Consider the following 27,143-nt stretch of genomic DNA (forward strand, 5'->3'; position numbering starts at 1 on the left):
TGTAAAACCAAGCAGCAGCAATTTTCCATAAAGGGTAAGTGTCCTTACCTTTACAAGGAGCAGGTGGGATGCCAATGCAAAGGAAGTACTGGAATGTAATGATACATGACAGAAAACAGCAGTATTTTGGCCAGATCTCTGCAATAGCTTTTCTTCTGCGTCGATACAATACAGCAATCAGCCAGAAGGCATGAATCATGGCATAAAAATCCATCCTTTGACCAATTACATTCACTGATAGAAGAAAACAGGTCTGAAAATGAAGTAAAGAAACATAAGCAACATTTGCATACTGATGGCTAGTCAATGTAGCAATAATAGAAGTGTTGTGGATCCTGACAGAATGCTTGGACATGAGCTGCATCTGAGTGCAGGAACCGACAGTAACCTCCTCCACTCCATCCCAACACCCAAATTTTTGATACTCTTCTATCTCTACAGTCGGTTTCCATTATGTGATATCTAAAGATACAGAAAGGAAGGAGAGTTGTCAGAGTAGCTAATATGCAAAAGGTTTAATTGTTGCCAAGCAGAGCACATACTACACAGTTAGATATTTTCACAGGACTTACAGTTGTGAAAAAGAACAGGAACTATTAAGATTAGCAACAACTAAAATGTATCTTCATGTGGGAAACAGACAAAAGGAAAAGGGATTTAGACCATACGGCTCCTATTGGTGATAGACAAATCCAGTCAATTCCTATAAAGTAGCTTTAGATCTCCATTGTTCTGAGGGCTCTGCGTTCCAGCATTTCTGTTCTCTGGCTTCACTGAAAGTAGTCCCATCACTCAGTTCCATGAAACGTGTTTTCAAGCTTAGTGAATACTTCATAGTGAATCATTTATTCAGTGCACCATGCTATTTTGATTTTCTCTCTCCTCAGATTAGGATGAGCTAAAAATTATTTCCTAAATAGTTGGGGAAATAGCTTGCTGATTTCTTTTAATTTTCACTCATTCTTAATCCTCAGACTGCCTGTGAACAGTTTACTCTGTTTATCAGTAGCAAGTGCTGGTAGTGTTTAATAGATAGGTCAAGAGCATCATTATGATTAGAATTAGGATGCATTAGCCTGGGAGTTGTCTCCTTCAAACAGCCATAAAAAATTGTAAAAAATCACTTTTTTTGACAAAGAGTTTTTGAATGTACATTTCATGTGTCCATGAACAAACAGTCAAGATAAGGGAACAGAGATGACTAAAATGAACGATGACTAAGAAGCATCCAGAACTCAAATATAGTCCAAGCTAGTATTCAAAAATAGCACAATGAAAAGGTCTGGAATGGTAGTCTAAAGAAAAGTAATATATAGTGATTTACCTCCAAACCAAACTTGTAGAAGAAGTAGTTTATGAAATACTTGACACAGTTTACCACTCCATCATCCAGATGTGCTCTTGTAATATCATGAAAAATTGTTTTAGTCACAGGTGCAGTAAGGTTATTTCGACATCTGTAGTATTCTTGATGACGGTAGATTGTAACTTCGAAAGCCAAAATAGCCAGCATCAGTAAGTTATTCTATGGGAGACACAATCAGAAAAATATTAAATAAAAATCAAAACCACATGAAGCTATAAAATTTGCTGATAAGGATAAACTCATGAACACTCAAACTGATGTTACCACTGAGTACTTCTGCACTCCAGAATGCACTGGCACCTATTCCCAACTATCATTGAAACAAAGTAAGGTTCCTACCACTTCTTGGATTTTAATGAATCATACAGACATTCAGAAGATACATATAAAGACATTGATTAAAAAATTATATCATGAACACTAGTTGTGGAAAAGAAGGGGAGGCAAAACCCTCTCAGTTTAACACTGCAGACATTTTGAATGCCTGCTAAAAGAGACATACAGAAACACATCAAGACTTGAAGCTTGGGACCTTCAGGTCTGGAACTGAAACGAATTTCCATATGGACAGAAGACATCTTATTTGCTAACTCAATGCAAACCTTTCTAGAATAATTTCTAATCCCAAAGTGTTTTCAATTTATAGCTGTAAAACTCTTGCATCAAGGCAGACACCTTGCCTCAAGGCAACTTTACTCTACATGCAAAACTCTTGGGTCAGTAATTGCTCTTCCCCACATATATTCTCAACTGTGGGAGGTGTATGGCTAAAGGAGCAAGAGGTAGAGGTATTACCAGCCCCTGATATGTTGACCTGCACAGCTTGGCAGGTATTCCGTATACAAACAAAGCACACAGAGGTGAGCTCTCAGGGAAGAAATGACAAATAAGCCTAGTTAGATCAAAATTTGCTGCTGTCCAGTTAGCCAGTTTCTGACAACTTTCTCCAAAATTCTGGAGATTCTTTAAACCAAGAAGAGATATGCAAGGTTTTTGCCAGGACTTGGCACACTTGCATTGTAAGTAGGGTTTTTTTAGTCAAGAAAGGAATAATAAAATATTGCTCACAGGCATCAATGAAAAACAAGAAGAAAAACAAAAGACATCCATTTACTAGCGTTTGAATGAATTATTCCCTTAACTTGTTATATTTTCTAAATTGTGGCCAAGGAATAAGCACTTAAAAAAATTAACTGCTTATAGCATACACTATCATTCAAGGCAATTACTCCAATTAGACCCATCAGTCCTTTGGTACCTGACAGCTGTGTACCTCTTAATTACTTTGAGTTCCTAAATGTTACATTTCTTACAGAGCTTTTAACAGATGGTAGAGTCCAAAAGCCATACTTCTACATGAAAGATTATCTGAATTGGTACTGAATCCTTTCCAGATATATTCTGTGTAACAGTATGGTTTTGTGTTGCCTCCTTCCTTCTGTACTTCCTTATTATCAATTATTACTTTTTTGTGCATGTGTGTGGCAGATTATTTATTTCAAAGACATTGCTAATTCATCACAAACTAGAAAATATCAGAATACAGATAATTAGAGAAGTTACCCTTAAGTACACAAGAAGGGGATAAGACTTTCTCAATCCAACCCACTCTGCAGGATCAACTGGCCCACTGTAGAGCACTGAGGTCTTGAGTTCTTCCAAATCGACCTTAGTTTCATTCTCTCCTGGCTAAAAAAAAAAAAAATGCAACAGTTATAAAACATGTTTAAAGTTGCTTGAGGAGGGAATAATAATCAACAGTAATACATTACATGAACTGTCAGTTTCAGTACTTCATATACTTCCTTTTGCTCTTCTTCATTGAAGAAGGAAACAGTCAAACTTTTTAAGATGCGTTTGTACTCACCAATGTACAGTTACTGGAAAAAGTTTTGGGATCGATAGATGAGAGCTGGTACAACATTTTGCAGACAATAATCACACATGTCCAGACAGTGCAGATACTTGATGCCAGTGGGCGAAACTGAGCATATGGCAAAGCAAGAGCCCAGGCAATCAAAAACACAAAGTTAAAGAGAGACACCTGAAAACACAAAAACAGTACAGAAATTACATGGAGTAACAAAAGAACTGAGAAAGTTTGACCTTTTCCACAGTAAATAAAACCAGAATTATTCAAAAGGAAGGGACGTGAAGAAACTTTGAGAAAAACACTGAAGAAAAGAATTACAATACTCAAAGAAACAATGTGGTAAGTGAAGAAAGAAAAACTTAATAGTCAGTTTAGAAAGGACTTTATCACCTACATAATATTAATACTGTTAGACCCACAAAACTCCATATCCTCCTTATCAACAGACATGAAGTAAGAAGGACCACATGCAGGTTCTGCTGCTTTAGTACACATGAAACAAAGACGAGATGATACAGATTTGTGTGTCTGACCTTTGTCCTCTTGACCTTTTCCCCACAAAATATGTGAGAAAATGGATTTTTTGTTTTGTTTTTGTACTGAATCTTCTCTGACTATCTTGTTCAAGGAATAGCTATGTCATGTGGTGAACTCACACTGCCCACACCAAAAGCACAGCTAAAAGTGTTGCTCCCTTTTTTTTAGGCATAGTTCCACATTCTTATTTCTTAAGCACCAAACTGAGTTTAAGTAATTTTCCTTAATGTACCTTCCCAATCCTTTTCTACACCCTCCATCCCTGGATGGTGCCCACAGCCAGTTGGAGCAGGAGAGGGATTACGTCTCTTACATTCAAAGAATCAGACTAATAAAACTTTCATATCTGGATAATAAAACTTTAATATCTGGAGAAAACTGGAGGGCTGAGATTAGACTGAGAGAATATCACTGTGGAAGATGTCAAGGCAGGTCCCCAGCAGGTGACAAATCCAAATTTCAGTGAGGTCTGACAGAAGGAAACCATCTCCCCACACATCAGCAGATGCTGACAAACCTCCATGATGTGTAAGAGTTTGACAGTGGGTGTTTACTTGCCTCTTTCACTGTGACCCAGATGATGTAAGAGGAAACAATTTTGATGATGTGCAGCTCCAACAGCCACCACACGAAGACTTGCATCTTATGAAAATACTCCAGGAATTTCAGAAACAGCACTGTAAGGCGGTCAATCACTAGATGCCACTTGTTTCTTAAGTCTGCAGGGATGTTCAAGCAGAACGATAGTGAGAAGAAAAACAGAAGGTCTCTGTAAAATGGAATACTCCACTAGGTAACAATGTGGAAAAGCAGACTTTTGGAATACCTCACAACCAAAGTCCATGCTTTTCTCTTCTGCCTTTTTTCTCCAAACACAACTTAGAAAATCCTAATAAAAATGCTGAGTGATGTAAATTCCATGAGCACATAATTAAACTTGAGAAATTAATTAAGCTACAGAACTCTAATCCCACATGTGTTTTTACAAGCATAATGAGTGTATTCAAGGAAAATCTTTACAAAATTAGATGTTCTCATTTTTTCATTGCATTTATTTCCATTTGCAGGGTTGCATCATGCAAGGTATATCCAGACAGTGGCAGTTAAGTGGAGCAGACGGATAAGGTACTCTAGTGGGCTCTGTCTAGCATGGCCAGGCAATACACACACAGGAAATAAAATAAAGGCCTTGAACGCATCCACTGAAAGAAAGACTATACAACACTGTGTAATGAAGTCTGCACTCTTGAACATGTTTAATGTCAAAGCTCCAGCCACATGGCTACATAAAAGTGGTATAACTCTTAGGCAGAAATAAATGCATGTGCAGCTTAAAGATGGATCACATGTGGCAAGCAGCACCTTTTATTATTTCCAAGCCCCACTGGCTGCAGCTCCCTACTTCCCTGCTTGCAAGTGTCATGCACAGAATAACCTCCACCAGCTAGCCTCTATTCCAAAGCCCTTCCAGCATGCAGGGATGGATAGAGTGCAACAAACTCATCACCCCTCACAGACCACGTGAAGACTGGTCAAGAGAGGTTTCCACGGCCCATGAACACCTCTCTGAAGGCAGATGTTCCAGCCAGGAAAGGTGAGTAGTTTCACCTCAAGTTCAAGCACTGGAACAGGCTGCTCAGGGAAGTGGTGGAATCACCATCCCTGAAGGTATTTAGAAGATGTGTGGATGTGGCACTTATGGACACATTTTAGTGGTGGACTTGGCAGTGCTGGGTTAACAGCTGGACTCAATGATCTTAAGAGGTCTTTTCCAACCCAAATGATTCTATGACTCCCTGTGGCAGCTAAGCCAGATGTGCTGCCATTTTGCCTTGACAAAGACCCTGCCCGTACTTAATGTGTCGCAGTCCTGTGAATACTGGCATGAATAACCAAATCTGCAGTAAGGCCACCTCCAAAGAATACAGCATCCTTGGGTGTTAGATGCCCTTCTCTTGTTTCACTTTTGGCTCATATTATAAACTGAGTTATGGAAATAATTCATGCTAGGGGTTCATCCTAGCAATATCAAGGATGACAATATAAGCCTCACCCATGTCTGCCCTTAAGTTTTTTTATATTCATCTGGTGTCAATTACACATTCCATATTCACAGGTGAAAAATATGACACTAATGTGCACATAAATAATGAAGCAAAGCCATTTGGACTTCTGGAGAGGAGTGCCTTCAAAGTATGCAGAGATATTAAATATCCATGTGTATTTTCTTCATTGTAAGGAGATTTTACTCAAAAGGAATTCTTATTATTTGGGGTAGCCTCCAAATAATTCAAACCAGACCACCTAGAAGAAAGAGGTATGGCTTCTTTTGTTTTCTTCCTCTTAGCATGCTACAGAAAACGTATGATTTTTTCCTAGAAGAGCCTGTAGCCTGTTGAATAATTGACAAGTAGCCATCTGCTCAGTGAACTTAAGGCTCTTTGACATAGACTGCACGTAAAACTAGAAGGAAAACCTGATAACTGAAATTAACAGGAATGACCAAGAACAAACCTCCTGTTGCCACTGTTAATTAAGGCTGAAGAAAACAAAATTTGCATTCTGCAGAGCTTACCTGTAGTTTCTTCTTCCTCTGATTCATTGTCTTCATCATCAGAATCATCTTCCTTGTCCTCATCTTCCTTTTCTTCTTTTCCTTTTTTGACTCTCCCTTTCCCTCCCTCCCCTTCTGGCTCTTCCATTCTTTTCTCACCAGCCTCTTCCAGCATTTTATCCTCTTCCTTTTCTTTGCTGGCTGTTAAATTCATCATAGTTATGTCAGGCAGGCTTCCATCTTGGTGCACCAGTCTGTTGGTAAACAGTAGCATGTCAGCAAACTGAAGAGTAATGACATTGTACTCTTTTTCTTTTCAAACCATATAATTAGAAAAAAATAAACTGTTCATGGACAATGTCTCAGAAGTGGAAAAGTTAATAATTTTGGTACTCTCTCCAAACACACACTGAAAATTGAGTTGGAATGTATTAGTAACTACTTCTTGCTCAGATACTAATGGTTAGTTAGTAATGAGTGGTATTGACACTTAAACTTGACATTTTCCCCACTGGAGAAAATGGTCAGAGTTTAAGATGTAGAAGCATGAAATGACATTATTTAAGAGGAAACATTTCATGACTTCATAGGGGACTTACTCATTTTGGTGGTTTGGTATTTTTTTCTTGAGGCTGCTCAAAGTAATTGGAACAGAAAGAAAAAGGGAGATGAGAACAGAGGGGTTACAGAAGAAGGTCATTGACAAACATGTCATGCTACATCACAAGTCATAAAGCATTCTCCTACTCCATCTGCAGAAGCCTTCCGATGCCAAGAGCATGCCATCATGACATTCACAGGGTGCTTCTATAAAGAAACATGGATTTGCAGCACAGATGGAAAGGGGACAGCCTATTTACTCCAGTGCTAAACGTGGTCAATACTTCTACCATGCTGTGTGTAATGCAGCTGAACTATCACAAGTATCTGACCTATCACTGCAAATGCATTTCCACCTTCTTCCAATTGAAAGATGCAGCTGGAAAGCCAAGGAATTTGCAAGTTTTCTTCCAGCTACAGGTTTGGGAACAAACAAAAGCAAAAATTCCACGGCTGCGGTTTCAGAACGTTTTGTCATCTCTGTCTTTGATAGTGTCATTCATTCTCTCTTTGCTACATCTCACAGAGAATTTTTCTTTAATTTATAATTGTCTCTAGCTTATCTATTAATAAGTTTCAGACTACCAAAACTGGAATACAACTCATTTAACAAGGAAACAATATTTCTCTAGTGCCACAGTGCCATTTTTTTCCCCTGAGATTCATTCAGTATATATCTTTACTGGGAAAAGGGACATTTTCTTATGGTTTCAGACATTTTATTTTTTCTTCTGCAGCTGTGCTCACCTCCCATACTTGCAAAAAACCAAGCTGTCCCAATTCCTTGATTATATGTGCTTTACTGAGCATACTGCCATAAAGAGTCCCTCTGAATACAACGTCTTGCAATAAAGTCTCCCTTTGGCAAGTATACATCTATATGATTAGGTCACTAAATGTTTAGTTATGCTATTGAAATTACTACACTCAGAATACTTTCAAGCACCTGTAAAAGTGCTACAGTACCATATGATGTGAAATTCTGGCTGATAACCATTTAGACAGGAAATTCTGCTGATTTTACCTAGGATTTTTACAGTTCAAAAAACTGACAATCTAGATTTTTCCTTTTGATCATTAAAAATTAAGAGCATAGACCAAGCAGTTAATGAGGAAGTCAAACAAGTGGAATTATTTTTCAAAAATTTGGGCATTGCAGTTACTTCAAGATGTAAAGTTTTGTGGCTCAAATGAAGGAAAAACTAAAGAAATCTGACAAAACAATCCTGAAGTAGAAATACTGTACCAATTGCTGCAAGGTAGAAAAGGTGGATTTAAATTAGAAGTTTAACAAGACAGTCAAGCACCAAAGAAACTCACTGAATAAATTTTAGTCACATTCTTGACTAAAATCCCTCATCATGTATTGGGCAATGAATTTGAGTGTCTAATAATCTGAAAATCTGTTGTACTCAAGAATATACTCAGTAGCTTCGGCTACTGAAAATAGAAGCTCTTCTAGCCCCAACTCTCCCTGCCATAGGCAGGGACACCTCCCACTAGACCAGGTTGCTCAAGGCATTATTCAATCTGGCCTTGAATGCTACCAGGTTTGGGGCATCCACAACTTCTCTGGGCAACTTGTTCCAGAATCTCACCACCCTCACAGTAAAGATTTTCTTCCTAATACCTAGCCTAAATTTCCCCTCTTTCAGTTTGTACCTATTACTCCTTGTCCTATCACTACAGTTCCTGATGAAGAGTTCCTCTTCAGCCTCCCTGTAGGCCCCCTTCAGATACTGAAGGTTGCTATGAGTTCTCCACACAACTTTCTCTTCCCCATGTCGAATGGCTGTAACTTTCTCAGCCTGTCTTCATAGAGGAGGTGTTCCAGTCCTCTTATCAACTTTGTGGCTCTCCTCTGGACATGCTCCAACAGTTCCATGTCCTTCTTATGTTGGGAGCACCAGAGCTGAATACAGTGCTACAGGGTCTCACAGGAACAGAGTAGAGCAGGAAGATCACCTCCTTTGACCTGCTGGCCATGCTTCTGTTGATGCAGCCCAGGATTTGGTTGGTTTTTTGGGCTGTAAGTGCACACTGCTGGATCATGGTGACTTGTTTATCAATCATCACCCCCAAGACTTACTCTGCAGAGCTGCTCTCAATCAATTCCTTGCCCAGTCTGTGGGTGTGCCTGGGATTGCCATGACCCAGGTGCAGAGCCTTGCACTTTGCCTTTTGAACCTCATGAGGTCTGGATTGGCCTACCTCTCAAGCGTGTCAAGGTTCCTCTGGATGCCAACCCTTCCCTCCAGCATATTGGCTACATCACACAGCCTGGTGCCATCAGGCTTGCTGAGGGTGAACTCAATCCCGCTGTCCATGTCACCAACAAAGAAGCTGAATAATATCAGCCCCAGTACTGATCCCTGGGGGACACCACTCATCACTGGTCTCCATGGGGACAATGAGCCGTTGACCACAACTCTTTGAGTGCAGCCATCCAGCTAGTTCTTTATTGACTTGGTCCATTCATCAAATACATGTCTCTTCAATTTAGAGACAAGGATGTCACACCAATGATGTTAAACACTTTGCATAAGTTCGGGCAGATGATGTCAGTTGCTCTGCCCCTATCCACCAATGTTGTAGCACTATCATAGAAGGTCACCAAATTTACCAGGCATGATTTGCCTGTATTAAAGCCATGTTGGCTGTTGCCAATCATCTCTTTTGGGGCTTTTTGTTTATTTTCACATTTAAGTTAGCATGTATACTAAAAGGATATTCAAATCTCTATAAGGTGACTAAATATTATTATTCCCTAAAAGGACATAAACTGACTTATATTTACCTAAAACTCTAATAAAGTACCAATAGGAGGGTCATACATAAAGAAGAGAGGATAAATTTTCAGTTCAGTTCAAATGTTATAGAGATCCCTATAAACCATCAGAGCCCATTAAAAAGGCAATGCACCATGAAATCAAAGTAACCATAATCAGACAGGTTTTGCATACACGCAATTGCACTGATTTCTATGGGGCATCTTCCCAACTGACTTTTATAATGGAAAAAATCTACATTCACACTGGTGTAAATCAAGGACTTACTGACTTACCTCAGTGTAAATTGGACAGAAACATAATAACCCTATAGGATTTCGTACCTTTCTCTTATTCATATAATTTTTATTCATATGCCAGAGACCCAGGAGGTCATAGGGTTATAAAGATGGGTACATGGAATATGTATATTAAATAAAGCCTCAGTATGAGTTTAGTTTTCAGTAGGATGGCACTTAGTTTTATCAGCATCAGTAGGCTTGAGCATTGGATCATATGCTTAGGAGATCCAAGACTAGATGAAAAGCCCTGCCCACTATTCAGAAAGTTAGTCTACTCGGAATCCTTCTTCCAAAACTTCCTTATGTATTGCCAGGGTTGGTTTTCTTCTTTTATTTTTTTTTCCACTACAAGATCATGTTATATTGTAACAGACAACACTGAGGTGTTAAGATGTAAAAACTGCACTAGTTTAGAATTTTTAAGACAAGGTAAGCATAAAAGCTTCACAGTTAGTCAGATATAACTTCGTTGTTGGAAGACACATGCTGATGGGAAATTATCCAACATAACATAAAGGTATTACGTCTGATACTTAGGAAAACCACAATAACAATGCAGACGACAAGCCTTTATGGTACAGCCATTGATGCTTTTAACCAAGAGCATTTCTTACCCTCAAATTCATTAAATAGGGCATCAATATTGAAAAGTATACTAGTAGATATAGTTTTCAGCAAAAAGCAATTTCAGTGGCACTAAAATCAGGAATGTGCCACAGATCCTTGATGGATTCCTAGTACTTTCATGTATTTGTAATTTTCTAGAGCAGAAGATTAATTAACTGAATGCATTATGAAGTATCTTTTGTCTTTGATTATTTTTTTGCAATTTATGAATTGCTTGAAACTTTCTGGCTCAAAGAAATTCTCAAGTGTCTTTCATGCAAGGCCTTAACAACAGAAAGCTTTCCACTCTGCAGAACGCCAGTGACCCATCTCCCAAATATTTGGTCTGCAAGACTCAAACTGAGCACACAGTGCTGTACCTCTACTGGCCTTTATGGGCCTTTCAGGAGATTTGCTGCCTGAATCCGAGCCATGTTGCGGTATGTGGACAGACTAGGAAGCCTCTCCTTTCATTGGGAGCTGCTTTCATGCTGAGGCACCCCTCTATTGTGACTGCATCAAAGCTGTGTCTGAGCCTGCTCCCATGCCTCCCTAGCCCTAAGCCTGACATGCAGACTGACACCCTGCCTTCACTCCAAATCTAGCTTATCTCTATGGACTCACTGGGACCTCACCAGAATGTGGCTGACCCTTGTTAACAACTCTGGATGCGACCCTCACGCTCAGTTGCTGGTTCATGTTCCTGACTCCCCATGAGAACCCAGCCTTGCCTACTGGCCATGCCCCTTGGCTCCCAGCTTGCCTGCCCTCACCAAGGTGATCACCCTCACTGTTCCCTTAAATATGGGCTTCCTACAGACTAGATTTCCAGCTCTCGTGAACTTTTGAGAACCTTGACCCAAACTATGTGATGACATTTGAAGAAAGAGCATGAACATGACATACAAATTAACTTCTTGTTAGAGCAGGTAGTCACAAATATCTAAACAAGGGACTTTCTTGGCTTTCCTGTTTATATTTCAGTAGTGACAACAAACTCAGAAGTCCTTCTATTCTTGGATGATTAAACAAAAGCCCACGTTTATTCCAGTCAAATATTTTGAAAGAAATCTAGTTTATGGAACTGTTCTGAAGATGCCATTTTTAAAGGGTTGACGGCAATATGGATTTTTCTGCCTTGGATCCTGCAGCACCAAACTCAGCCCATGAATTAACACCCTTAGCATGCAGTGGTTTCAGTGTTCCATTTCTGCTTCTGGAATTTCAGTCTGTACAAACCCATAATGCATACCACACATTTAATTGACCTACCCCTCAAATTCCCTTTCTTATGTGCTTGTGAGGAATACAGGGATGTGTGTCTGTGTATCTGTGTGTACATATGCGCATGCAGGCATGCATCTTTCCATGCACAAAGGGTCGATAAACGAGCCTCCTCAACCAAGTCTATTGTCTGCAGCCAATTACAAATAGCACCAATTATTCCTGTATTGAGGCATGGGCAAACTTTAAGAGAATTCCCAGCTGAGAAAAAAAACAATGTATAAATATGCAGGAGAGATGTATCCACTGCTTCACCAGTTATATGAAATTACAATACCTGAACAATGTTATCTCCCTACTTACTTCCCAGTACTGCACAGCAAGAATATACTTTGTTTTAAGGCAATTAAAAACTAACAAAAAACTTAAGGTATATCTGTTTTAAAGGAAAGGAAGAATTGAAGTACCCACCTATTAATTATTAGATATACACGGCCATTGACTTTGGCATGGCTATGAGGTGGGAGATGAAAGAACAAGATGAAAATGGGAAATGAATTAGAGAGAGAAAAGAAAACTGTTAAATTGGAATGAATGCACTTTCTTGTCTACCAGTGTGTTGTGACACATTGCCATAAAAAACACAATCTGAAAGCTTAATATACCCCATGCAGCAAAAAGTCTAGGAAGCTTATAAATGCAACTCTAAAACATTTAGATGGTATGCAATTTCAGTCAGAACTACAGGCAATTTTCACAGTCCCCAAAATGTGAGAACAGCCTTTACTGCTTTACTTCAAGTAAGCCTTAGAATGTCCACATTTTTTAAAATATATTTTTGCTTTTTTTTAAAGAAATTATTTAAATGTAATTATGGCAGAGCATTGTATCATAGAAAATACATAACTCACGGACTTTATCTGTGCCATATCATGATTCATGGTACAGCAAGGAAATGTGGTTGGAAAGTCCTAATCAGGATTTTTCTTTTTCTTGCAGATGTAAAACTGAGACATTCAGTTTTAACACCTTTATAGATAGTGACAAGTGCCTCACTTTGCCAGTGTCATCTATTTGCAGCAGGCAGTGCCTTTCTCTGGAACTCACTGCAAACTTTACTCATGTGAAGCAATATTTTAACAAATGAACATTCTCAGCAATTTTAATAGGACTCATAATTACACATGGCAATTCTGGGGCAGATGAAGGAACTGCACCTGCTTTCTTTATTACTTTCATGAGCAGCTCTCACCTGCTGTGATTCTTTTAAGAAGTTCACTATTAAAACGACTGAGTTCTGTCTTCTTACTCAAATCAGTTTCTTTATCTAAAATTTTTTGTTGCAAAAGATGCAGCATAAAAGCAGTTTACTTTCAGGATGGTATCTCAAGGCTACTTATTCCTTGCAAAAATTTTTGCTCTCAACACATCTAAAACATTTTATGTCTTTGCTATCAGTGGTTCCATTCTTTGCGAATGATGTGACTTTAGTCACAGTATCCTCCTCAAGCCAACATTTGGAAAACTATATAATATTTTGGTATCTTTCATGTATAATAAAAAGATTTTCAAGACAGGCAAAGTATACTGTACTATGAATCCATCAAAATCCTACAAGTGCTTAGTTTTGATTTTTTTTCCAATTTTGTGCCTATTGGATCACACTAGAAGGGAGGTGGAAATTGTTTCTATGTTACTCAGCACAAGTGCAAACTGTTTGAGCTACAGGAGAGCTTGCGCAGTTACTGCACTCTGTAAAGCATTTCCCCGGAATGCCTCAGCCCAGGAACAACCCCATTTCAGCTCAGACATGTCTGGGCTCTGGTTTCAGGGCTTGGCCAATTCAGAGATGTTAACACGTATCTGCCGCTGCACAAGAAGTCTGACATCGGCAAGGAGAGTTTGCTCACAGGCCATTACATCTAGTAATTCAAGAAAGGCAAAGCAAGAGGTATTATGCAAATAGCCATTTAAGAAGGTAAGCTGAAAAAACCCACAAATTTATTGGAAAATTTTGTCAAGTTTGATTTGTTCTGGTTTTAGCAATTATTTAAATACGGAAACTGGAAGCATTTTACAGAAGTAGAGCTTATTCCCATGGCACAAACAAACTTGCACCAAACACTGTAAAGCAGCTTCATATCAAATTGAATGCATGAAAAATACCTGAAATGCTTTAGTAAATCTTGAAAAACGTAGAACATAATTCTCTGTTAAGATAAACTGTCGCTATTCCACAACACTCTGTGGTGTATGTGATATTATGCAGCTAGTCCCGACTTGTAGAAGTGCAGCTGAGAGATATTTATCGTTGGACAGGTAAATATTCTAAAAGTAGTGTCTAAATGAATTGCTTTCTTCAAGGAATGACTGTAACATAACACTATAATATAACACTCTGTACTACAAAACCATTTCTCTCTCTTGTACTCCTGGAGCAGGATTCTAGGCCAGATACAGTTTTATACAGGAAATTATGGATGAGTAGAAGACTGGAAAAGGGAGGTCCCAGATTCATGACAAAAATACTAATCAACTTTTGGACGAAACCACTGAGTGTCTCAAAGAGCTAGCATAGCCAAGGGTCAGTACTGTGATGAGTAACCACAAGTTTGGAATTTTTCCATTTCTGAAGTTCAATTTTACAAAAAGGTCTCACTGTTCAATGCAAATGTGTTATTTGCCAAGGATCTCCCAATCTTCATTTGACCCTCAAAATGGACATCGAAAAATTGAAGTGACCCAAATTAAAACCTATATTTCTTATCACTGACAGGACTTACAAAAAGGCACACATAGCAGTTAAGCATCTAACTCCCATTAAAGGTCAAAGTTAATGAGATAAATATCATTAGTACCTTTGAAAATGTACCCCAAAATGAAAAATTCAGTGTGTAGGGGAAAACTGGGGAAGACAGATGCTTTGTTTGTAGCAGGATGCTGGATACTGAGTGCCTTCTTTTTAAGCCAGGTAGTCATAACAAAGGCAAATAACATCTACTGAAAAGTGAGCATTACAAAACAGTCATAAACAGCATTTTCATACAGATAATCAATAGCTCCATTTACTTGGTTTCTTTACCTGTAAATAGTGTTGTCCTGTTTGCTGGTTACAGCTTTTAAATCAGTGAGCTGGAGAAACTGATCATGGAAATAGTGAAGGTGTAAGATACACACCAGTAGGAAGGAGGTGGGGATAAAGATGCGTGTGAATAGATCACCCACAGAAAACTGTTTTAAGCCAAGGTCCTCTAGCCTGGAAAAAAAAAAGTAAGCCACTAAGACACCTTTTCACACCAAAAAATTCTTCTTGTCATGAGAGATTACTACAAATCATTTGCAGGAGGAAATAAGGGGCTGGTACTTGTTACATGGTTTTGGTTTTTGAAATTCTTCTAAACTAGCAAGTTTTACAATGGAACCGACCCTGTCACAGATCTCTTGAATCAGGTGAGTTTTCTTTGATTGAAAGTCCTGCACTCATATTGCACATACTTTCTCATGCAAGCTCCTCTTGAGAAATGCCCAACATATCATAAGGATGAAGAAATTCATCCCTCCTTATTAGCAGAAGAGGAGGCCCACCTTCATCAGTTCCAAACATCCTGCAAATATACCCTTAATCTTTGCCTGGATCTTGCTCCTATGGTCAAAGCTGTAAAAAGAGGCATTGGTGCTGCATTGGGAACAGAAGCAATCCCAAGGTCTTAGCAGCCGATGGGAGAAGATAAGACTCTTTGGGCTCCCCTTTTGGTCTTGCTCATCTCTACTGTTACATCAATAAATCTATGGCTTCAATCGGAGTGCTTGAAGTCAGCTATGCCTGAGAATGGTCTCACAGTGTTTTTCCCCCATAAGAAGGAAGACTACTGACAGACCTTTCCTGTCAGACCTTTCCATCACAGTGAACTCAGAGGTCCAAAGAAAAAAATTAATCAAAAACACTTACTTTTCTTCATCCAGGCCTGTCATGTTCTTCCACAACCCAGGGAATGACTCAAACTGGTATGTGTAGATGAAGATAAGTACCAACATCGTGTAAACAACCACTGACATCCAAAAGTACTTTAAAATCTTTCTCCACCATTCATAGTGCACCTGAAAATCACACACTAGAGATGTTGATACAAGCTGAAGGCAAAGACACTGACAGAAATGTTGACAATGTTTTACTGTCAAACAAAGATGAAGAACACTATTTTTCTTGATGGCCTGAAGTAAACAATGCTTACCCAGTGGCAGCCATAGATCCTTGAGATCTATGCCATACATCTTTTTTCTCCTGATGCACATGCACTCAAGGAAACACTTTTGTGTAAAAATGTCTGTTGGGGCGCGAGCCACAGACATAAAGGTCAAGAGTAGCTTAAGTCACTCAGTTTCATCAAAATTAGGTGATGAAAGTCCAGGAGGAGAGGGACTCCACACTCATTGGGCTGTGAAAACTGTGTGAACCTACTGTCACAAAAACTGATGGCTATGTGGGATCTGCACAGCCCCAGAATTTTCCACAAGGGTTCCAAAGCTCATGGTGAAGTGGCATGCCAGAGCAGAGGTGTGCATTGTATCTATTTTATGTGCACTTTGCCTGTCACTATGGTCAAAAACCAAAAGAGAATAAGTCTTTAGCCCCTTCAAATGATCTTGTTCTGTTGTCTAACTAAAGAACAAACACACCGTTTATGAATTCTATTTGGAGCTACTTTATTACCAACTTAAAGGTACAAATGATTGTATTCAAGGATAAAATTTAGTTAACACAGTTCTCACTTACCTGATAGAGGGCCACACAGAAGAGGAACAGTACCATATAGATGATTTTGTACATGACAATTGTACCCTCAAAGCTGACAAAGAAGAACATGCCCCCACAGACGTAAATCCAGTACTTGATTAACATAGCCATCACCAGCTTCCCCAAGACTTTCATAATATCCTGTTCATCATCCTCCTCTTCTTCCTCTTCTTCCTCTTCCTTCTCTTCCTCCTGTTCTTCCGACACTTCTCCCTCTTGCAACTCCTCTTCTGCAAATACAGAGTCATATTTGGCCTCTGTCTGTTCTGGGACTTTTAGTAAGAATTTAAATGGGTGGAAAGTAAAATCTCTGCACAAAACACAGAAACTTAATTATTCACAAGAGACTGTAATTCTGAATCAAACATGCCTTCAGAGCAAGGAAAAGGGTTTTAACTTCATATGAGCTTCAACCAGCTCCTGGAGCCATATGGCACGTAGCCGTACGTCCTTACCAGACACTCGTCTTCACTTCATCTGAAAATGCCAGCAGCTGTAGCAGAAAATTAGAGTCTAAGGGTTATATAATGGATAATAGCCAAAACACTTTCCATGGCAATGGAAAGTAAGCAGCCTTTTAAACTGGAAAACAAAGAAACCACCAGCACCACCAGAAACCACCCATCTTGAGTTTACACTCTCATCTTGAGTTTACACTCTCATCTTGAGTTTGAACCTCTCATCTTGAGTTTTATCCTTTAGAGAATACGGTGTTTATCTCCAAAAGCCACAAGCAAGAGAAAACATTAACGTAAACCCAAGCAAGCTTAATAACATACGAATGTTGCACTAACACTGCTAGTTTTCAAAGAAATTACCACTTATCCAGCTGATTCTTCTGTACTTGGGCCATTGCAGAAAACAAAAGATGCTTTTGCCCTATGAAGAGGTCAAGATTCCCCATTTATTGTGAGGTTTGTGAAGGGCAGGGTAATTGTCCCCCCAGCAGCAAGTATATTAGCAAGTATCTAGAAAACAGGGCTTGCCAAAACCATAGCATATAGCTGTAATGCTTTTTTCCCCATTGAGAACAACATTGAAACTTCACCATCAAAAGGCTTGCCTATTCCTTTTGTCCCACTCACCATCCCTCTTCTCAGGATCTTGCCTTGCATATCCTTGCAGTGTCCAGCTTTGATCAGATGTTTTACTGAGACAAGTATTGTAATTAAAGAGGAAACTACACCACTGCTTCCAGGGCTCACTTTCTACCATTTCAGTGCATTGAACTTGTTCAGATCAGCTTCCAGAGATACAGAAGAGGGCAAGGAAGGGTTGGGTGAATATGTGTCCAGGAGGGGAAAAAAAAGAACAGGCCACTGAGCTGTTAGATAAGCTGAACCTATAGAAGTAAACTTTGCTCTCAGGTATGCTTGCACCACTGCACTGAAAAAAATGTATGTTTACTTTTCCTGTTGAAATTTGTAGTTTAACTTCTATATCTGTATAAGTGTTTATGTACCAACACAACTTCCAAGGAATTTAACAACTGACTTTTTCTATGTAAACTCTTCTCCTGTGGTTAAACTCCTGGGGCAATTAATCTCGTGGTTCAAGTTTGGGACACAGCAGTAAACTGATAATATGAAAGTTCCAAGATCTTTCTCAGATGAGTCATTTTAATTACCTACAAGTAAAGAGAATTCTCATTTTATCGGAATTTCTAAAATTCAGAAGTACTTTATTTTTAAACAGCTGCACATAGAGAGATAGCTGCACATAGATTTTGTACTATCTTTCTTAGCCAATAACAGGTATCTTGCTAATTGCTTTCAGTATCAGAGAAATGCAGTAACTGGAACTTCCATCACAACTGAAGGACTTTAGAGCTGGCTTTACCTTTTTCTTCATTTTCTTCACTTCCAACTTTGACCTCAGATAAAGTAGCTTCTTTTAGCCGAATTGCTTTCTGTTCAGTGAGGTGTTGCCTAAGCAGTAGCCAGAAAGTAATTGTGAAAAGAATCTGCAAACAAAAATCAAAACAAAACCAACAGACTAATTGTACATCCTATGTCCTACTAACACCAGCATAGGTTTTCATAAATTTTGCATGCCTTTGTTTTCTCTCTCTATCAGAAAATGGTAATGATGGCACTGGTGTCAAAGTGCATCTTTGTGCAAGTTAAGCAATTCAGGAAACATCCTGCATTACAAACAACTTTGTTTCTTTTGCACTTTTCCATTTATTAGAGGTATTTACCTATATGTTTCTATTCTACCTAATTCTATTCAGTTTTTAATGACTGTCTTATAAGTTTAAGGATCTTCTTATTATGCATTGATTGGTATAATTCCCATTTGTTGTTTCTTGTTCACTTTTACCTTTTTTTCAGGGAAGAAACACATGCAAAAGCGTATTGTCATTACTATGATTTTGTATATCATAAATATTTTGATTTAGGAGGTTTGGTACTTCATGTGCTTAAGCACAATTAATTTAAAAATCAAACTTTTTTATGTCTTTCAGTTACAGAAGACCCAGTCAACTTAATACACCTTGCATTTGCAGCAGTTATAAGATTTAAAATAGCTCTTAATTATTTTAAGAGCTTCAGGAGAAGATAATTCAGTAACAGCAGGATAACTTAGAAATATAAAAATCTCTTTAATGAAGAGTGTTTTGCAAAAACCTAAACTCAACAGCTTGCAATACCAAGAGATGGAAATATTCAAAGAACAGCATGATGCCTATCTATCACACACTTGATTTTATGTTTGCTTTCTACAAAGTTTCCATTAATTTCCCTGCTGCAGAGGGAGACTTATTTCACTACTTAGCTAAAAGAATAAAAATATCAAATAGGAAGCATGTAAGAGCCAAGTACGTTGCACACAATAGAATGACAAGGCTAATGTAAAGAACTCTCCATTTTTCTTCTAACATGCAATGGGGGAAAGGGGAGCTCCCAGGGCAGCAACAGCTATTTTTATTGACACTGCAGTTAATGCTGAGCCACAGTAGCAGATTATCAGCCTGTGTGACTTGTCACAGCTTCTCCAGATACCTCCTGGAGCTCTGGCTTTTGCAACACAAACCTTTGATATTGTAAAAGATAGATCAGTTCCTCAGTGAAGAACAAGCTCTGTCTTCAAGCCACATTTACTCCCTGTTCTACTTGGCATTTCCAGAGCCAGAGCTGGTTCTAAGAAAAGTCTTGAAGGGTTGCAGACCAAAGAAATGCTTTTAGTCATCTTTTACAAATACATTTTTTCTCATTTTCAGACCAGTAAAAAAGCACACAGTATGCAGAAAGAATTATAGTACACTTCTTTCTATTCTTCACTCTACAGAACAGAGTATCCAATCTTCATTTAATTTCAACCCTTATTCAAAGGACTTTAAACTAGGAATAACAGGGGGGTACAGAGTTACTAGATCCCTTGAGAGGGACTGATTGGATGAGGCTAGCAAAGAGTGCCTAGGGTGATATGAACAAAAGGAAATACATAATCAACAAAACAGGGCTTATGCAGGGTCACCTCAAGTATTTGTGTATAAGCAAGGCTATTACTCCGAGACACTGTTATGGTCAAACCTTCCAGCTCCTTTCTCAGTAAACAGCGTGCCAGGTGCCTCTCTGAAGTGCCTGTACACTAATGCATGCAGCATGGGAAACAGACACAGGGAATTAGAGAACTCTGTGCAGGGCTGTGATCTTGTTGGGATGACAGAAACAGGGTGAGATGGCTTGAATAGCTGCAATAGAAAGTTACAGGCTCTTTAGGAAGCACAGGCCAGAAAGATGAAAAGGTGGAGTTGGGATTTGCATGACAACATAGATGGAATGCTTAAACTCTGTCTGGGGCTGATGAACTAGTAACCCAGGAGGAATGCAGAGACTGGCTGAGCATGCAAAGACATGGTTAGAAAAGCCAAGGCCGGAAATTGAGTCTGGCAAGGGATGTCAAGAGCTGCAAGAGGAGCTTCTGTAAATACTTCAGCAGAAAAAGGAAGGCTAGGGAAAATCTAGGCCCATTGCTGAATGGGGCAAGGGTTCTGGTGACACAGGGCGCAGAAAAAGCAGAGGTACCAAATGCTTTCTTTGCCTCAAGTCTTTGCTAGCAAGACTGGCCTTAAGGAATCCCAGGTCCTGGAGACCATGGAGAAGTCTGAAGGAAGGAAAATGAATGCTTGGTGAAAGAGGATCAGATCAGGGAATATTTAAATAAAGTGAGCATACATAAGTCCATGGGTCCTGAGGGGATGTGTCCACGAGTGCTGAGGGAGCTGACTGGTGTCACTGTAGAGGCTACTCTCAATAATCTTTGAGCAAATGTGGTGACTGGCGGAAGTGTTGAAGGAAAGTAAGTGTCACTCTCATCTTCAGGAAGGGGAAGATGGAGGATACAGCCTGGACAACCTCACCTCAATCCCTGGGAAGGTGACAGCAGTGAGATGCTGGAAAAGCCTTCCTAGAGAAGTTGTGGACGCTCCATCATTGGAAGTGTCTGAGGTCAGGCAGGATGCAGTTTTGAGCAACCCAGTCTAGTGAAAAATGGCCCTGCCTATGGCAGGGTGTTGGACTAAATGATCTTTAAAGGTCCCTGCTGACCCAAACCATTCTGTGTTTCTAAGGTTATGGAGCAGGTAATCCTGGAAAACATTTTCAGGCACATGAAGGACGAGAAAATCATCAGGAATAGTCAGAGTGGATCCACCATGGGGAAGTCATGCTTGACCAACCTCATAAACCTCTATAATAAAATGACTTGATAAATGAGAGGAGAACAGTGGATACTGTCTACTTAGATTTCAGACAAGCTTTTTAAACTCTCTCTCATAAGATCCTCATAGAGAAGCTGATGAAGTATGGGCTGGATGAGCAGACAGTGAGGTGGACTGAAAACTGATTGAACAGTTCAGCTCAGAGGGTGGTGATTAGTGGCATAAAGTCTAATTGGAGGTCAGTGATTAGCAATGTACCCCAGAGGTCAATCCAGTCTTGTTCAACATCTTCACTTATGAACCAGATAATAGGGCAGAGTGTACCCTCATAAAGTTTACCGACAACACAAAACTAGGAGGAGTGGCTGATACACCAGAAGGTTGTGCTGCCATCCAGAGGGACCTCAACAGGCTGCAGAAAGGGGCTGACAGGAACATCATGGCATTCAACAAGGGGAAGTCCAAAGTCCTGCACCTGGGGAGGAAGAACTAGCACGTGGATCATTACATGTTGGTGTTCAACCTGCTGTGGAGCAGTTTGGCAGAAAAAGGCTGGGAACCCTGGTGGATAACAAGTTGAAAGTGAGCCAGCAATGTGCCCTTACAGCAAAGAAGGGTAATGGTATCCTGGGATCCATGAGGAGTGTTGCCAGTAGGTCAAGGAAGGTGATCCTTCTCTACTCAGCACTGGTGAGGCCACAATTCAAGTTCTGTGTCCTGTTCTGGCTCCCCAGTAAAACAGAGGCAAGGATGTACTGGAGACAGTCCAGTTGAATATGCCATGAAGATGAAGGGACAGGAGCATGTCTCCTATGAGGAAAGGCTGAAAGAGGTGGTACTTATCACCCTGAAGAAGACAAAGCTCAAGGGGAATCTCATCCAATTTCTATAAATATCTGAATGGAGGTGGAAAGAGATTGGAGCCAGACTCTTTTCAGTGGTTCCCAGTGATGGGACCAGAGGCAATGGGCACAAACTCAAACATGTTCCCTCTGAACAGGAGCAAACACTTTTTTTCCTTTGAGGGAGACTGAGCACTGTCATGGGTTGCCCAGGGGTTTTGTGGAGTCTCCGTTCTTGGGGATATTCAAAAGTCATCTGGGCATGGTCCTGGGCAATCAGGTCTAGAGGGCACTGCTTAAGAAGGGAGTTGGACCAGATGATCTCAAGAAGTCTCTTTTGGCCTCAGGTATTCTGTGATTCTGTGAAAGTTATTCAGCCTAAAAAAAAACCCACTAGATATCTATTAGCTTTAAGGAAGTAGCCAAATCATCATACATACACAATAGTTTTCCTTCTTGACACCATCTGTTTTCAGACAAGATATTTGGTGATATAGCTAATAAGAAACAATGTCAAAGAAGCTGACATATTAAGACAGTTAAAACTTCATAGAGATTTACAAAGTCATTGAGAAAAACTGTTGAACTTCTCTTTAGCCCTCTTACTAAACTATCCCTATCTTTACAAGAGAAATAATATAGCACTCACTACCTTTCAAATGCATTAAAGAGCCAGAAATGGTTATTCAAATGGTACTGCCAAGAAGGAAGATCATTTGCAAAATCACCTTAAATTGTAGTTAGGAGTCACAAGGGAATTGATTCGCTTAGTGCAAGGGGAGCTGTGCCAGCTAGATGCACTCTCTGAGATGCCCCTCTAGGGTGCTCTAGGAAACAACCTCCTATTTGTGCTCAGTCTCTTCCCCAGAAGCAAACTTGCCAAACAAAATGCATTTTGTAGTGCTTTCAAAACATCAAAGAAAAAATCTACCATGCCCTGAGGTCAGCAAACTCTCTTGGTTCTGACCTGAAATGGATTTCAATTCATGCTGATTTGGGTGTAAGGATAAAGAATTAAAGTTCAGTCACAGCTACATGCTGCTGCTTGTGAGAAAACATTAAGGAGTGAGCAGTACTGGTAATTGTAATGACACCACAGTTCCAGCTGCCATCATAGTCAGAGACAGGTCTGACACCCCAAGGGTATTAATCTAGAAAATCAAATCATATCTAGCTTTGAATTCAGTTTATAAAATCAAACAAGTGAGGGATTTCCATCCACTAAGTAAGCTGTGCAGAATTATCATGAAAATCTAAAAGATGTCTGAAACATTTTCTCTAGTATTAGGTTAAGAAGCAAGAAGCAGTTTTCTGAACACTATTTTTTTAATTACTTACCCTTTATTTTAGAACTGCTATGGGAAGTGGTTACACTGAAAACTGTGGATTCACTCTTAAAGAAATGCCAAAAGATACACATTTTTTATCACAACGTATCCTGTGATTTCATAAATAAATCGCAGCTGTCTGCAACACCTACCTTTGATGCCAGTTCCCCAGGTTCCTTTCTTTTTAAAAAACCGGATACTTGAGGAAGCTCATCATTCTTGAGCTCAATACTCCATATATACTGTAATATTAGCAACAAATTTCCATAAAAAACCATGAATGGTGAACTGATCATGGCGTATTTCCTTCGGTCACGAATCATCCACAATGTGCAAGACCAGATGAGTAACACAAAAGTCAACCAGCTGTGATACGTGATACTCCATGCCTTGTGGAAGGAGAGGAAAAAATGTCCACAGATGCACTCAGGAACAGCTCAGATGCACACTGGCAATTACACTTAATTTACACTTCTCTACTCAGGACATATTTTCACTGTTATCAGACTCTCACCCATATTAATGTTTGGGCACAAACTATATTCTTGTGAAACAGCAGCAAAGAATTCAGAGTAGGAATAGCAAAACATACCACTAGGTACTACATTCAAGGCCTTTGACAGATTTACAAAACTGCAGTAACTCCATGCTGTTCTAGCTTTTGTGGAACTGGTTTAAAATGGAAAGCTATGGCGTGCACACACCTAACCTGAAGAACATTTAGTCTACAGTAACCATGGTAGATTACCTGAAATACGTACAACTAAAAAATGCTTTCTAGAGCTTCCAGAATTCAGTTACTGAAAACTCAAGGAAGTTATTTGGGTTTCAAGTGTTTTTAATCTACATTGTGTTATTGATTTATGACTAAATTCAGATGTATAGATGTTGGTATAACTGTGGAATAACTGTCAATATAGAATTTTATATTCCTTTTCGATTTAAATAAGAAATTATTAAACATTAAGAATATTTCTGTCAGGTTGGCTCGGGTCCCTAGGAAATGATGTCTTTTAAGGGTATGTGAAAAACACCAATATGCTACTTCTCTGTCCTCATATAAGAAAATAGCTTTCAATGAGCTGTCTTTGGCTATAGTATACATGGATTTGCATCAGAGCACACTATAAACAAATCCATAATTTAATTTGGGTTACATAGGAATATATAATGAAGAAAATAGTTAGCAGTGTCTCAATATTAAACTAAAAGAAAGCTCTTCAAATATATCTTCTCCTTTCATATTGAGAGAAATTAATTAAAAAGAAAATGCAGACCTGGTCTAGTAGAAGGTGTCACTGTCCAAGGCAGTGGGTTTAGAACTAGGTCATTTTTAAGATCCCTTTCAACACAAACCATTCTATGATCTAAGTATATGAGTTTAAAATACTAGGAAAGAAGTCACTCTGTCAATATGAGAACAACTACTTGCCAATGTCTCAGAATGCATCAATCCAGATCCATATTTCGCACAGGGAGCCTGCCTTATTTAAAGGACAAACTTTTTTGCTAGAAGACAGCAAATAAAGTTTGAAACTTTATACAAACAAGAGGTAGTCAAGCTGATTTGTTTTACCATTTTTAATGCAAAATTGGGCCAAGAAGCTTTATGGTTAATTTCATCATAGTTGAAACTTTTCCAAAACGGTAAAAGCAAAGCTTGCATTGGGAATATAGAGAGAAATCTAACCATTATGTAGAAAACTTGGTATAATGAAGCTTAAAGTATTTGCATCAAGGAGGCCTAAAAGCAAGCAGCAACATGAAAGAGAAAGAAGGGCCATAAGCAAAAAAAGAGGAAAATCTGGCTTGGCATGAAGTTCTATTTTTTCTTGAGAATTTTTTGTGTCAATACAAGAAACCAGGCTTTACAGATCTTTTCTTCTCAGAGAGTAATTGGATGCGTACATCAACCTGAAATAGGAACTATATTTTTAAAATTTTCTATAACAGCATGAAATACTTCAATTTTGTAGGAAAATTTCTGAGTGGTGCAAACACATGACAAACCTGATTGTGCAGAATGTCTGACATTCAGACAGACAACAAAGACTGGGCCTTCCAGTCCTGGATAGGTGATTTTTTAACCAGAATGCCACATGTTGCCCTATTTATAGGTCTCTATAACAGGCCTGGGAATTATGCATTAATAACCTAAAATGGGCCCAAAGTGATGCAGACACCACAGTGATATTTTCTAACCCGGCTGCAGTGATTTACTGAAAACCAACCAAAGATTACTTTCAGAAAGGCACTGAGAAGACACATTTGTAAAAGGAACAGCATTATTCTTTTTGTTGCCAGTACTTACCATCATAGCTATCAGAGCACAAATGTAACTTTGTTTCATGATAAATTGGAACACAGAGACCAGGGCATGTAATTTAACATTTTCTTTTTCCTCCTGCGTAACTTCCTCTTCTTCTTCCTCCTCCTCCACCTCTTCTTCCTTTTCTAAGTAGAAAAAGAAATTGTTATTTGTAATCCATGCTGGTCTAAAGTTAGTATATGCATCCTCTCCTGGAATTATTTTACTTGTAATCACTCTGACGGCTATTTCAAATCACTTGGTGTTGGTAGGCAAAGTATTTTGCACAGTATATGCCTAAAGTCCAGTTTACAAAATTGCCATATGGTCAGCCATCATTGTAAGTGACAGCAATTATTCAACTTTAAGAGGTCAAAGAGCTTACCAAAATGAAAATAAATGCTACAGGCAGTGAGTGGAGATACAGAATAAGAAAACAATATGGAACTAAGGACAATTCCTAGGCAATTCACTACCTGACATGTCATCTGAAGGCTCCCATTTGTACTGTGGTGTTGAGTACACGTCTGCTTTGGCTGGACCATTTTCTAATGGCGGTGCAGGGTGGATGGTGTGATAGTCAGTAGGGTTCCCGTTCACTGTCACCAGCAGCACCTGCCAGAACATCGAAGAGAGGCACTGCATTTAAGGTGGCTCTTAGAAGAATGTGACTCCTACTTCTGTGCTTCGCTACTGTTGGAGTGCCAATGTTAAAAGAGGTTAGCAAGTAACTGCAGTTACTCCCAAAGAAATTGGTATGTTACAGTCATATGACATGCAAAAGCGCATAACAGCTTCCAAAATTAATTGTGGTTAGCTTTTTATGCCATACCAATAGAATTAACCAAAAATTCATTCTCCTTCTTAGGCAAACAAATACATTGAGATTTTAAGACTTTTTAGTTCACATCCAATTATTTCCAGTAGTCATGAAAATAATGGTTATAAATTATTACTTTCAAATTTGAATTATTCCTGGAGAGATCTATATTCGTTGCTGTTAATAAACCACTTGTGGTAATTGTTGTTATTGATGCCACATTTACATCACTTGGTAGTACTAATTCAACAGTCTTTCATTGTTTTATTTTTTTACTTCAATTTCAGCCCTTGTGCTTGTTTGAATAAGGGCTCCAGCAACCAGTCATTAATATCTCTGATATTGGCAGAAATTCATGTGCAGTGTGTTAGGGATGGTAATACACGTCAAAGACTTGACTTCTGCTCAGGCTGTGAAATAGGAGTGTATTTTGCCTTTAAAAACTATGCACGGGCATGTGTGGACTGTTTCAGAATAGTATTGGGCTTATGTTAGTTATATACAGAACCTACACCAACCACAGACTGGGGAGCATGTTTAGATTTGGTTATGGA

The 27,143-nt window shown here is 39.1% G+C and overlaps 1 protein-coding gene across 1 annotated transcript in view; it reads right to left on the minus strand.

Annotated features, from left to right (window-relative positions):
• PIEZO2 (piezo type mechanosensitive ion channel component 2) overlaps window positions 1-27,143 on the minus strand; it is a 298,924-nt gene that overhangs the window by 66,437 nt on the left and 205,344 nt on the right. Inside the window, exons 11-25 of the mRNA XM_027676733.1 lie at window positions 26,246-26,384; window positions 25,773-25,915; window positions 23,614-23,850; window positions 18,465-18,588; window positions 16,605-16,855; window positions 15,780-15,928; window positions 14,913-15,086; window positions 12,302-12,343; window positions 6,930-6,962; window positions 6,352-6,584; window positions 4,335-4,495; window positions 3,234-3,410; window positions 2,930-3,055; window positions 1,325-1,525; window positions 49-253 (exon numbers count right to left, since the gene is read on the minus strand). Of these exons, the coding sequence (XP_027532534.1) occupies window positions 49-253; window positions 1,325-1,525; window positions 2,930-3,055; window positions 3,234-3,410; window positions 4,335-4,495; window positions 6,352-6,584; window positions 6,930-6,962; window positions 12,302-12,343; window positions 14,913-15,086; window positions 15,780-15,928; window positions 16,605-16,855; window positions 18,465-18,588; window positions 23,614-23,850; window positions 25,773-25,915; window positions 26,246-26,384 (2,395 nt within the window). The remainder of the gene's footprint in view (window positions 1-48; window positions 254-1,324; window positions 1,526-2,929; window positions 3,056-3,233; window positions 3,411-4,334; window positions 4,496-6,351; window positions 6,585-6,929; window positions 6,963-12,301; window positions 12,344-14,912; window positions 15,087-15,779; window positions 15,929-16,604; window positions 16,856-18,464; window positions 18,589-23,613; window positions 23,851-25,772; window positions 25,916-26,245; window positions 26,385-27,143) is intronic.

Source organism: Neopelma chrysocephalum, unplaced genomic scaffold (assembly GCF_003984885.1).
Source record: "Neopelma chrysocephalum unplaced genomic scaffold, ASM398488v2 Primary Assembly neopelma1_22, whole genome shotgun sequence".
NCBI lineage: Eukaryota > Metazoa > Chordata > Aves > Passeriformes > Pipridae > Neopelma > Neopelma chrysocephalum.